This window comes from Indicator indicator, chromosome 4 (genome assembly GCF_027791375.1).
Source record: "Indicator indicator isolate 239-I01 chromosome 4, UM_Iind_1.1, whole genome shotgun sequence".
In the NCBI taxonomy this organism is placed as follows: Eukaryota; Metazoa; Chordata; class Aves; order Piciformes; family Indicatoridae; genus Indicator; species Indicator indicator.
Window position 1 is genome coordinate 4,306,321 of NC_072013.1, and position 12,574 is coordinate 4,318,894.

General features: G+C 45.0%; 1 protein-coding gene across 2 annotated transcripts in view; it reads right to left on the bottom strand.

Moving 5' to 3' along the window:
• The window catches only part of ADCK1 (aarF domain containing kinase 1), a 72,307-nt gene that overhangs the window by 32,167 nt on the left and 27,566 nt on the right, over positions 1 to 12,574 (bottom strand). The window contains exon 4 of one of the 2 annotated variants that reach the window (XM_054400198.1): positions 2,294 to 2,396. The exons of the other annotated variant lie outside the window; for it this stretch is intronic. Within the exon in view, the coding sequence (XP_054256173.1) occupies positions 2,294 to 2,396 (103 nt within the window). The remainder of the gene's footprint in view (positions 1 to 2,293; positions 2,397 to 12,574) is intronic. 2 annotated transcript variants of the gene reach the window in all.

The following is a 12,574-nucleotide window of genomic DNA, read 5'->3' on the forward strand; positions in this document are numbered from 1 at the left end:
TTCTAAGGACCAAATTTCTAACTTCAGTATCTTTTCTAAAAAAACAAAAACAAACAAAAAAAAACCTTACCTGTGGAATTAATACACACAGCAATTATTACACACAGAGCCAAAGACATCAAACTTCATCTGCCAGTGGTATGCATTTGCTCCTGGCACATTGATCACTGCTAACTTGGTTTATCACTGCTAATCAACAGCACAACACCAGGGCTGTCCATCAGCTATCAGCCTTTCTTCTGAGAAAGGGCTGTGAGGCACTTTTCCTTTTTTTTCTACCTGGTACCACTTCGGTACTCTGCATTCCACTACTAGCTATATCACTTAGAATCTTCTCTGGGATCCTACCAACAGCATTTCCCAGTGTAAAGCCATGAATCTTACAGAAAAGGAACTCTGCCATCTGAACTCTTGATCACATCATCTAGAGACCAAAGCTGGCTCACTCATTCCCTGCCTGCTCATAGAATCATAGAATGGGTTGGGCTGGAAGGGACCTCCGAAGGTCATCCAGTTTAAGCCCTTCTGCCCAGAGCCCTGTTGAACCTCACTTTGATACCTAGGACCCTGGCTATTCCCTGTTCCACTCACCTATCATCCTCTTCAGTCTCTTCTGGATAGAAATGCAGTGGGAGACCCTACATGAAGCCACTCTTGCTTTTATCTCATTCATTCAGTGAACTGTACAATAACAGTATCAGTCTACTTGCTATAGTACATCTAATTGCTACAGAGCCATATTTAAGGAAAAGTGCCTTTTTTTTTTCCATTCCTGATGGTTCTTGCTTGTCTGTGCTCAGACACACTCATGGTAGGTTCATTTATTTTCTTGAATAAAGTCAGATCCTTAAGACAAGACAGAACTGTCTGAGAATATCACTCATCCTGGATCAAAACCAATCTCAGTGGTGACCGCTACAACAGGCAGTAACATCAAGGAGCAGACAGAGATGATGTACATCTCCTGAGATCCTACCTGTGAGGTGGACCTCATCTTCCATCTCTCTGAAGCGTAAGTCAGTTACCCATGGCTCACCCCAAAAAAAAAAAAAATTCAGTCCAATAAAAAGCAAGGATTGCCATGGTCAGACTAGAACCTCACTGGCTCAGGAACATCCTCTGTCTGGCACAAGGAGATAAATGTCCTTCATCAATTAAGCTATTGGGTGTCTTGCTACCTTCCAGAGACATAGGATACTAAGATTAACTGACTAGCTCATCACCCTGTGCTTTCACAACAGGTGGAGTTGTACAAGTTTTTCACAGCATCACAGCAGCCTCCTCCATGCTCAGCTTCAATCAGCTGTTTTTTTGTCCAGATGTTGGTTTTACAAAGCACTCTGAAAGAAGAGACACTGCACATCAGACTATTATAAGGCAGATATTAAGCTGGATAGTAGAAAAACAGAGACTAGCTATTACTTGTACAGCCAGTCCAACATCTCCAGTAGCACAAGCACGTTACAGCAAAACAGAGAGAGGAAACCACAAAACTGGGATGTCTCAGAGTAGGTCTCTAACCTATCCACCAGTATGGACATGATTCCTGGTACTCCACTTCAGACAATGCAGATAGCTTTGCCCATGCCTGTAATCCCATGCTCATAATTAAATTCCAAGAAGCAGTTTCTTTGCAAAACGTCCATTACCAAAGGAAAAATTTTGCTGTCAGAAGCTACATCATAATTTTGAGATGCAATTCCAGATCTCATAGAGAAGCAAGAAGGTGGAAGAACCTTGCACTACTGAAGTCCGTGATTTCCTCAGTGATAACAAAACATCAGTCCCTCTAATTCTGATGTGGCCATTGGGAAAATGCTCATTTCCTGTTTTCAGAGGCAGTTAATCAGCACAATGACCTGGCCTGTTCAGCATCCCATTTCTTTCCACTTGAGAAAAAACATCTTGTGCAGCTTGTTGATTTTCCACTACCCTAAAACACTTCCACAACCCAGTCTGCCTGTGATTGGTCACCACCAGCAGCCACTGTTTCCTGATCCAGAGAGTCAAGCCAAAGTCCACCAGCAACACTGCTTATGTGGAGAGAGCAGGTGGAAAATGATAGTCTTTCAAAGTGCACACTAAATACTGTCACTGTGCTCTCTGTTTTGCATGATCTAAGCATCTTATAACCTATGCAAAATGCACAGACATTTATATACACACTTGGTCACTTCCTTCCTTTTCATCATGCTGAAAAAGAAAGTAGTGACTTGTGAGTGACTTATTCCCTGCAATCATGCAGGCTGTGGGGCTACCTCACGTTCTCTGCCCTTCCCTTGCACATAAAGACTTCCCTTTATCTTAATTTGCTCTTCCATCTTGAGCTGTCTCTCACTTGAACAATGCTCATTGAATCTACTCTTCCCTCTCTTTTTGGAGAAATGTTGCTTCGCCTGCATCTCTCCTGCCTGCAAGGATGGAGCCACACTTGTCAGTTATTCAGACAGACTGGAGTCATAGTCCTTCAACAGCACACAACTTCTCCACCCCCAGTCATTTTTAGTGTTTTAGCTGAAAGCACTCACTCTCTCTCTCCCCCTGCTAACCAAGGAGGCTCTCACTTGTTATACCAGCATGTAGTGAGAGCAGGGCAGAAGACAATTCTCTTGCAGCCAATAAACTTCTTTCTGCATGCTATCTGCCCTAAGGGATTCCACGGTTCAGGAGGAGTGGTGGTGATCTCTTTCTCCCAAGATCTTTGTGGCTTACTGTGTTCTCTGCAGCTGCTCAGCTCCTAAGCAACAGAGCTGAAAGTGCTAACATAGCAGGAACATCCCTGTAGTTCCTAAGGAAGGCAGCAGTTTCCCCAGACTTATGCTCTTTTAATGGCTCTGTCAGTGTATCTGAGCAGCTTCCTTACCCCTTCCCCAGCTTTCTGGAGATGTTCCACAAAGCTCTGCTCACAGCCCCTAGCCTCACCACTGCATCTAGATAATAGCTCACGTAAAATTCCACCTCCTTTCTGGTGACTTGTAGTGAACACAAATATAGGCTACTTCTAGCCAAACTACAATTTCAGCTTGTTTCAGACATCTTCTTTCAGGTAGTGGTCTCTCTGTTCATATTCAACAAAGCAAAAGCACAATTTCTAACAGTCTCAAACCATCCCTCCTTATCTCTTTTCCATCACAACGGAAAATGACACAAAGTTTCTGACAAGCATGCATACTGAGTTTGCCTTGTCATCAACACTGACCTATGTCATTTCCGGACTAGTCTCAATCTAGTACTAGACACAGAGTGCTAATGCTCACAAGTGATAGGAGACAACGATCCAACTGTTCTCCCCAAATTTCCCGTTTCTCTGGAGCCACACATGTAGTAAGGCATGTAAGAGTCCCTTGCATACCCAGAACCCCTTGTCCGAATTCCTGCAGACATACTCCCAAATGACATATCACTTCTACAGATGCCAATAGCCTGTGACAAAGACAGCACATTTGGAAAGAATGACCAAATCACAGAATATCCCAGGTTGGAAGGGATCTCAAAAGGCCATGTGGTCCAACTTTTCATGGGAAAGGAGCCTAGATGAGATTACCACATCTTGAAAAATTTCAATAATGGGGACCCTTCCACAAAAAAAAAAAAAAAAAAAAAAAAAAAAAAAAACAAACAACCAAGGTTATTCCCATGATTGATAGTTCTCAACATAAAAAAAACTCTCTTGTATTGAGATGTGAGGTTGCCACAGAGAAGACATGCCACAAAGATTGAGCCAGCTGGCACATTAAGCAAGAAGGTATCCATAAGCAAATGAATTTCCAAGACTATTTTGACTTCAGGCATAAACACATCCCTGCCAGGTACTGGCTGAAACATGAGAAGGGTCAACAGACCCACAATAAACAGGTTCCACAGTTAGTCACAGCCAGGCAGAGGGAGACTCTGCTGAGATGCCCCGAGGGCCTTGTCAGCAGTAAGCCTGCACAACAGCAGCAGTCCTGTGAGAAATAACCAGCTGCCAGAGCCTGAGAATATATAGGGACCTCCGGGAACACACATCACCTGTGCCTCATCTCAAATGCCTCTGAGTCAGCTGTGAAAGCCTGGGGTCTTTGAAAAGCACAGGAGAGAAGGGGTGGTGAAGAAGAAATGTCTATGGGCAGGTTTACGTGACCATACAGAGAGTGGCAAGGGGATGTCTAGAGGTATGTTTGGAAGAGGTGGGCTACAAACATCTCATCAGCAAGCAAAGCTGTGCAACAGCTTGTGCAGAGAGTTAAGCAGGGGGCACAGGGCAGCGCATCTGTGCGCGCAGCTTGTGTGGAGCAAAACCCTCCATCCGCAGAGAGGCAGGGTCAGAACAGGTGTGTGGGTGTAGAGGCAGGGTGTACAGAGGGAGCGGAGAGCTGTGTTGCAAGAGTACCTATCTGGCAGGACAGCACTGCGTACATGTGGGTATATGCTATGCTAACAGACCCTCCTACTCCAGCTCCTGAGAGGCATACTCCCATGAGTACTATGTGGAATGCTCTTAGGTGTCTTCTCAGAAACAGATGATGGAAAAGTGGTTCTAGGCCTGAGATAAAGAGCAGAAATTACAAAAGCAGCATTGCACTATGAAGTAATCACAGTGGATAAATGAACAGTACAATAAAAACACAACAGAGAGCAAAGCCCAGCCCCAGTCAAACTGCCCAGGCTTTGGCCAGAATTACATCAATGCAAGCATGATAAAGTTTTATTGAAGAACAACATAGCTCCAGAATAATAAAAGAGAGAAATAAGTGAGGATCTGAAGTGGACATGGAAGTACCTGTAGCCTGGCAGATGTGGGCAGCTCTGTCAGAACTGAACTCATATCAAGAACAGGATATAATGAGGTCACTATATTAGAAGAAATTTGCTAAAGTAGTAAAGCTCTGCTGAAGATGTAAAGCTTCTAATCCAGTTACTGGTGCTGACTGTGCCTTGGTGGAATACTGAAATACTGACACACCTGGCAAAACAGCCAGTGCAAGACGCACAGCCATACAGCAGCCCACACCACCAAGAAAAACGTGCAGGGACTGAAGAGAATGCAAGAAAGAATGACTTAACAAAGGGATCTGGATGGGACCCTAAAGTTTGTATCCTTTGCAGCCTGTTCTCAGAAAAAGTAGAGATCCAGAAAAGCAATTTGAGAGAGTCAACTGCATGGCAAATTAAATCCACAAGCAACTCTGCCAACAGTATCACTGACACCATGCTGGGGAAAGGGTTCCATGCATTCCCTAATGACCAGTTACATAAATTGTGGAGTTCTCTGCACTGATCCAAAGAGAAATGTCCTCTGCTTAGCCAGGTAAATTATTTCCTGTTCCCTCCTTGTCAATCTCTCCTTTCTTCTCCTGTCCATATTTTCCCTGTTTTCACAACTCTGCTTTGCTCTTCCTACAGTTTATATATTATCTCTCTTCTTTCTCCCCGTGTTTTGTCATAGAATCATAGAATTGTTAGGATTAGAAGGGACCTCAAGGATCACCTAGTTCCAACCCCCCTGCCATGGTCAGGGACACCTCCCACTAGATCAGGTTGCCCAGAGCCACATCCAGCCTGGCCTTAAAAACCTCCAGGGTGGAGGCTTCCACCACCTCCCTGAGCAACCTGTTCCAGTGTCTCACCACCCTTATGGTGAAGAATTTCTTCCTAACATCCAGTCTCAATCTCTCCTCCTCTAGCTTGGATCCATTGCTCCTGGTCCTATCACTACCTGACACCCTGAAAAGTCCCTCCCCAGCTTTCTTGTAGGCCCCCTTCAGATACTGGAAGGCCACAATAAGGTCTCCTAGGAGCCTTCTCTTCTCCAGACTGAACAGCCCCAACTCTTTCAGTCTGTCCTCATAGGAGAGGTGCTCCAGCCCTCTGATCATCCTGGTGGCCCTTCTCTGGACACCTCCCAGCACGTCCACATCTTTCTTGTAATAGGGGCTCCAGAACTGGACGCAGTACTCCAGGTGGGATCTCACCAGAGTGGAGTAGTCTTTTGCCCCGAGATGATCTTGTTGGGCTGCAAGGTTCCTGGTTCAGTGGTGCAACTCAGCTGATTTACTCTCCTTAAAGCAGAGTCTGCTCTCATGTAAATCACCCTCCAAACCCAGCCTGTGAAATGGGCTTGTTCACTAAACTCTATGAATAGGGAAGTAGGCACAGCTGGCCTATTCATAATCAACATAAAAAATAGATTAGCACTTTACAGATTAAACATTATCGTTTCAACAGTTAACATAAATCAACTACACTTACAGGCCTAGCATTGCTGCTGCCACTGCATGGTGACAAGCACTGCAAAGGAAGGGCTGCCAGTCCAGGGTGCAGTGGGAAACTGCTTGTTTGTCTTCCACCTTGAATGTAAGTTCTCTTCTGGCACCCCCAGGGGGTACTGCTAGAGGTTGTTACAAGGAGAAAAGTGGGCTAAGGTAACAAAGGTAGGGGGTTAATTTTGATTAATATACAAGCATTTCCGAGCAATCCAGCAACCCACTATTCTAGAGCCAAAATTCAGCTGCCCTACTTTACTTCCTAGAGTTGATGCAAGTCAAAGACAGATGGAGCAGTAGAGTCAGTCTCTGGAATAGGAACAGGACAAGGAGCTTCTAAACACCAACTGATACCTAGCTCTGTTTCGTATAGTTCAGAATCACTGGGCTCCTGTAGATGAAGCAAAGACATTTGGGGGATTCTATCTAATGTAAGTAGGGGCACACATCTCAAAACACAACTCATCATAACCAAAGGAGTCGCCTCACCAAAGAAAGGCCAAGGACTGTGACTCACTCCAGATGTGCCCCAAGGAGAGCAAAGCCAGAATAGAGTAGCCCAGAGCCTGCTACTGGTCAAGCTGCACCTCCTTCTTCATCAAGGTCACTGGAGATGCTCCACCCAAAACACTGTCATCAGAGTGCTATGGCTGTGCAGACAACAGAGAGCTAAAGCCCATAGAACCACTGTAGTCCATACCCTTTCCCTTCCCCTTCCCCCTGCCCACTCACAGAGAACCACCCAGTGTCTTAAACGTTCAGCTTGGGACAGCCAACAGAAAGGGGGGAAAAAAAAGTGAGGCTACAATCCAAAGGACAAAAGACAGCCTGGGACAGGATGGTGTGGACTTAGAGGTTTTTTTAGCAGCGAGGGCAAAAAACACTAGCAGTTCACAAAGGAGAGGGCAGGAAAAGTTACATGGAGAGTCTTCCTCAGTATAACCCCTTTTAATAAGCCCAAGTAATTTTAAATGCTCTAGCCTTCTTCTAGCCTTTCTTGATAAATGGGAATAACAATTAATAGACCTGAAACCAATCAGTTACATCCAATAAGCTGTTTGGCAAAATTAGCTTTGTTCTCCTCTCCAACTGATACCACCTCAGTTTCATTCATTATCTGAAATGAGCCACCTAATGGGTATTTTCTACTAATCATTTGAAATTTGGAAGGGTTGGTGCTGAACAGCCTCTTCCAAGAACTTGCCCATTTGAGATAGAGTAGTTACGTGAGCTTTGTAAAGGAGAAACTCATGGGTTTGTAACAGCTGAGCTTTTCTGGCACAGGCAATAGGTCATGTGAGTTTATTGCTTCAGTTGTTACAGACAGCTTCACGGGTTTGGCTCTGAACCATACACCTTGTAGAAACAAAGCACTACAAAGCTTACAGAAAAGAAGTGCAAAACGTGCTTAATGTTCACAAACATAATTTGATTTTTCCAAAGGGAACAGGAGAAAACTTTTCGCCCTCTCAGGCCAGCCTGCCTACTAGGGACTGACACACTTTGCTCATTGGAAAAAAAGACCTTTGAGACCCCTTAAATCCTAATTTTCACTTCAATTCTCAAAACACAAAAGCATATTGACTGGGAGGCTTCCCACGAGGGGAATTTTCAATGTTCTCATCCACAGCGGCTTTTTCACTCTGCCAGCACAGTTGAAGCTCAGCATCCTTCTATGGAATCAGGAGCTGTCTCCCAGACAGATCCCAGAAGTGCCATAAAACAGAGCCCATTAGATCAGTGTACATCTTAAAAATTCATAAAAACACTATGTGTCTATTCTGTGTCTTAGGAATATAGAGTTGTGCCAAAGTTAGGTCCTGTAACTCCTTATTTCATTTTATGTCATTGGTTTCATCTACAAATAACCTACTGCCACAAGTCACCCAACACACTGCATCATGTTGTCATGTTTCAGATGGGTCAAGAGCCAAGTAACTGTGCAGATGTAAAATTCACAGACAAAACTGGAGACAAGACATTAAAATATCAGTGGGTAGGCAGAAGACAGGATTCCCTGCTGCATCAGAAAAACAGTAAACCCAGCCTGAGTCTAGATCAGAGTATTGAGTAAGACTATTTCTGAGAGTACCACCAGCAGACTTTGAGGCAGAAGCCCGTCCCTCCACGTGGCAGCTGGGTGCTTCTGCCACTGCCCAGATCCTGCTACGTCATAAATGAATAGAGGCCGCTGAGCAAAGGAGACACATATCATGTTCAAAAAAAGGGAAGTCTCTGTATGCAAGAAGATCACATAAGAACCCCAGTTACAGATAGCAATTTCCAGTGATTGTTTGGAACTGGAAGAGTTACCCATGGCTGACAGGTAGTTTCTGCTGATGGCTAGAGCACTGCTGTGCAGCACATCCTCTGCAGGACATGGATACTGAACGTGAGCTTTATTTGCATCAGAGCAACATTTCAAGTGTCATCAAAACTCTTGAGAAAGTGAAGAAAGATTACCACCTGCACACAAGACACTGTGAGCCAACAAATTCTGTGTAGGTATGGTATATACTGACCCCCAGGCACCTAAAAAAATTGTAAATTAAAGCAAAAAGTCACTAAATATGGAGAGGAGAACTACTCTTTATAGTAGGCCATTTGCCATTGCATTTTCTGATCTCAAATCTTTCACTTTCTTGCAGAAGGCCCTCAAAAAAAAAAAAAAAAGCTTCAGAAAATCTATTGTCCAACTTTCTGGATGGTAAATCTTATTATCTTGAAAGAAGCCAAAGAAGATTATCCTCTAATCTATTCACAAAACCTTCCTTCACTTAGACATGAGGCTTAGAGCACCCAGGAAGAGGCTGCCATGAGCAAGACTCAGATCCTCTCCCAGGAGCTGTGAACAGAGAGAAAACCCCTGGAAGGAGGAAGTACCCTGTTCCAAAGCTTCCCCGCCACAAGGACACTAGGGAACATTTCAGTGTTGTTGGCGTGACACTAAGGATCACTAACACTGGACCCTAAATACAGGGAACAAAGCAAGGTGGACCACCTGAGCCACACAAAGGTTCCTGTTTGTCTTCCCTACCTGGTCTTGGCAGTGAAGCAGCAGTTCTGAGCAGCTATTGCCCACATGAGAGCTTGGTGTAGAGGCAGCCACACAGAGATGCACCAGCAACTGGAGCCTCTTACCAGAGACAGGGCAGGGAGAGCACCGCAGAGGCTGCAGCAGCCGCTCCTGCCTTTCAATTGAGTAATGCAGGCCCATTTGTTCTGGGTGACATTAATGCTATTCGCCATCCATCTCAGACTCTTTAAATTACCTTTTTATGGCCAAAATCCTTTTCATAATTGATAAAAATCTCTTTTTTATATTCCAAGTTATTGCAAAAAATGTGAAGGTTTTTTACTCCTCATTACAGTTTTAATACAAATGTGTTTTTTATTGACAGCTCCTTGGAAGCCCTGACAGGCCTACTGAGAGAGACTCAGAGGGCTGTGAGAAGGGCAAGATCCTTCCATTTCATTTCCTAGCACTTCACACTGTCAGAGTAATGGCCATCACAGCCCTGCCTCCACTCTGGTGGGTAACATCGTGGAGGAAGAGATTTCCTGTGATGGACATAACACTCAGAGCAGGCAGAAGAAGCTATCGCTGACCTAAACCTAGTTTCCCTTTGTCTGCTAGTGAGGAACATGAGAGCCAACTTGACAAAGCACCGCAGCACAGTGTTGCTAGAGTGGGGTACTTCAGGACAGAATCAAGGTCACAAGCTATGGGAGAGATCTAGGTCTTTGACAGAGCCATTCAGCATCAGCCCCATGGCCCCAAGCAATCATGACAGCAAACATGCACTGACATCAGTGCTTCTGGGTAGAATGCTTCACCACAGGCTGTGCAACACTTGAGGAAGCAGGCACATGTCCTGGCATCCTGGATGGGCTGGACAACACTGCCAGCCTGGGAAGAGGCTTTCTGGGCCCATAACGGGATCTGCAGCATCACGGCCTGAAGACCTTGTGATCTAGCAGGGTAAATGAATCCTCTGTAAAGCAACATCCAGAGCCAGTATGTGGCTCATACTCCCTTGGGAACAGCTTGGATGCTGTAGGACATGCAGCATAATACCCAACAGCCTACTGAAAGCCTAAATGCTCTCCCACAGGGCTGAGCACTCCTTCAATAGCTTTGCAAATAAGAAGTAAGCATATGTCTCGTCAGAGCTTAAAATGCTAATCAACAGTTACAAAGGGAAGGGAATCAGTCCACCCTCCCTATTACTGACACAGCAAAGGCTGCCAAACTGTACCAAGAATGAGTACAGAAACAGGAGTGTAAATAAAAATCTCTTCTCTGTGTCTTTTCTTACACTCCAACAGATCAAGGGAAGTCTCTTGCTGTGTGGACTAGCACCTTGCTGTGGTCTCACTCTAAATCTTTTCAATGGTACGTTCACACAGGCATAGGATTTTTGTCCGTCCCTGTCAAATGGCCATGTGGCATTGCTGCACACCACTGCAGTGACTATGCTCCCATCCACATGGCTACACTTCAGCTGGAGGAGTAACACTCATGTACCCAAACTTGAAGACACTTTGGGAACCTTAGAAGCAATTTTAAGCAGGGGCACAAAGGGCAGTATTCTTCTTAGTCACAGTTTTGCTGCAGGGACAGTAACTTCTTAGGTAAGCAGTATCTGTTTCTTACTGCACAGCACTGATGCCATGCCAGCTACAAGAGTAGGAATTTAAGGAGAGCAAAGCCTTCCAACCTAAGGCTGAGTCCTCCAAACACTGTGTAAATGCATCCTGCTTCACAAACCACAGCACAGGGGGTTCCTCTACCACATGTGCTTTGCTTACAAATCACAGCCAAACTATTGACATATCTTGCCCTGCTCCATCAGCAGCCTCCATTACTGTATGGCTGCAGGAGGCTTCTTGCAAATGGCAAAATAGTCCTTGAAAAACAGGTAAAAGCTGCAATTAAGTGTGGATGAAAAGGATGGTCTCCTTGGAGGTGCTAGCTAATCAAGCAATTAGAAACTGCTTCCCATTACCTGCACTCCCACAAAGCAGAGCTAAACTGACATCCTTCCAAATGACTCTTTCCATCTCCAAGTCCTTTATACAATTTGGTTTCAGCAGAGACAAGCCTTGACCTCTGGGCACTCACAAGCCCTTTCTCCCAGCTTTGAGCAAAGCAAGCACTGGAACCAACACATTCAATCACTAATATGTTCTCCCCGTGGAGCCTGTTTAGCCTCTCAGCCTTCCTGGAGTGCCACAAACTCACCAGCAATGGTATATCTGTAGATGTGGATGCCTGGGGTCAGGATTTCTTGGGATCCATCACTTCACAGCATCTGGGACTGCTCAGCTTTGGCAATTTCCACTCATCTCTGTTGCAACATCCTCATATCTCTTGCTAACAGCTGTTGAAGCCAAGTCAAGAGGCAAGAAGGAAGGACAGACCTTCACTCCCATGACAAGCAAGGCTGGCCCTGTGCCCTACACCTACCCCTTGCCCTGCAGGCAAAGAGGCAACCTGGACACAGAGCACTTGGTAGCCACACAGCACAGGTGCCCTACCAGCATGAGAAAGACCCTACCTGGAACCAGAGTGGCCTCATGGGGATGCTAAATTCATCCTTGTCCTAACCCTCAACTGCACAGGAAGAGGGACCAGAGAATCAGCCTGACAGAAAGGAGCAAAACTGAAAGAACCACATTTCATTACAAAACTCTGATGTACAAGGATGGGCTGGAAGCAGATGAGCAGCATCCCTGTAACCCACAACCACAGGCCAGTTCCTTCCAACAGACCTGCCAGAGGAAGGAAATGCCCCTAATCCCAGGCCTGGCAAAACATTTCTTCCATCATTTCTATATTCCAAATCATTCCCAATGATTTAGTGGTTTTAAGGTGCAGCCATTCAGAGAGGTTTCTCTTCCAGAGCCCCTCATCAGTCTTTCTCCCTAAATGTCTGGTGTCCATGTTTCACCAGAATTTGCCTGGCTCTCCTCTGCATGCCCTTGGTTGAGCTAGAGAGCTTAGCTGAATCAGCTGTCTTTCCTTGAGTCATTAATAGCTTTGCAGAGAAAATAACAATTATGGGGTAGGTAACATACTCATTTTGCTTTCATTTTCCACACGACACCTTTTCACTTTCAGAACCTTCTTCAAGCAAGGAAGATGAAAAGAGAGGTAGAAGAAACTCCTTCAACCATATCTCATCAGCTATTATTATGCATACAGCTTTTCCCAACTACTCAAACCCAACCTATGGTATCTCCACTGACTCCCCAGAAGACTCTTACTCTATGATCTTGGTGATTGTTTACAGGACTTGTAAAGATTTCTTTGTGCTGCCCCTCCC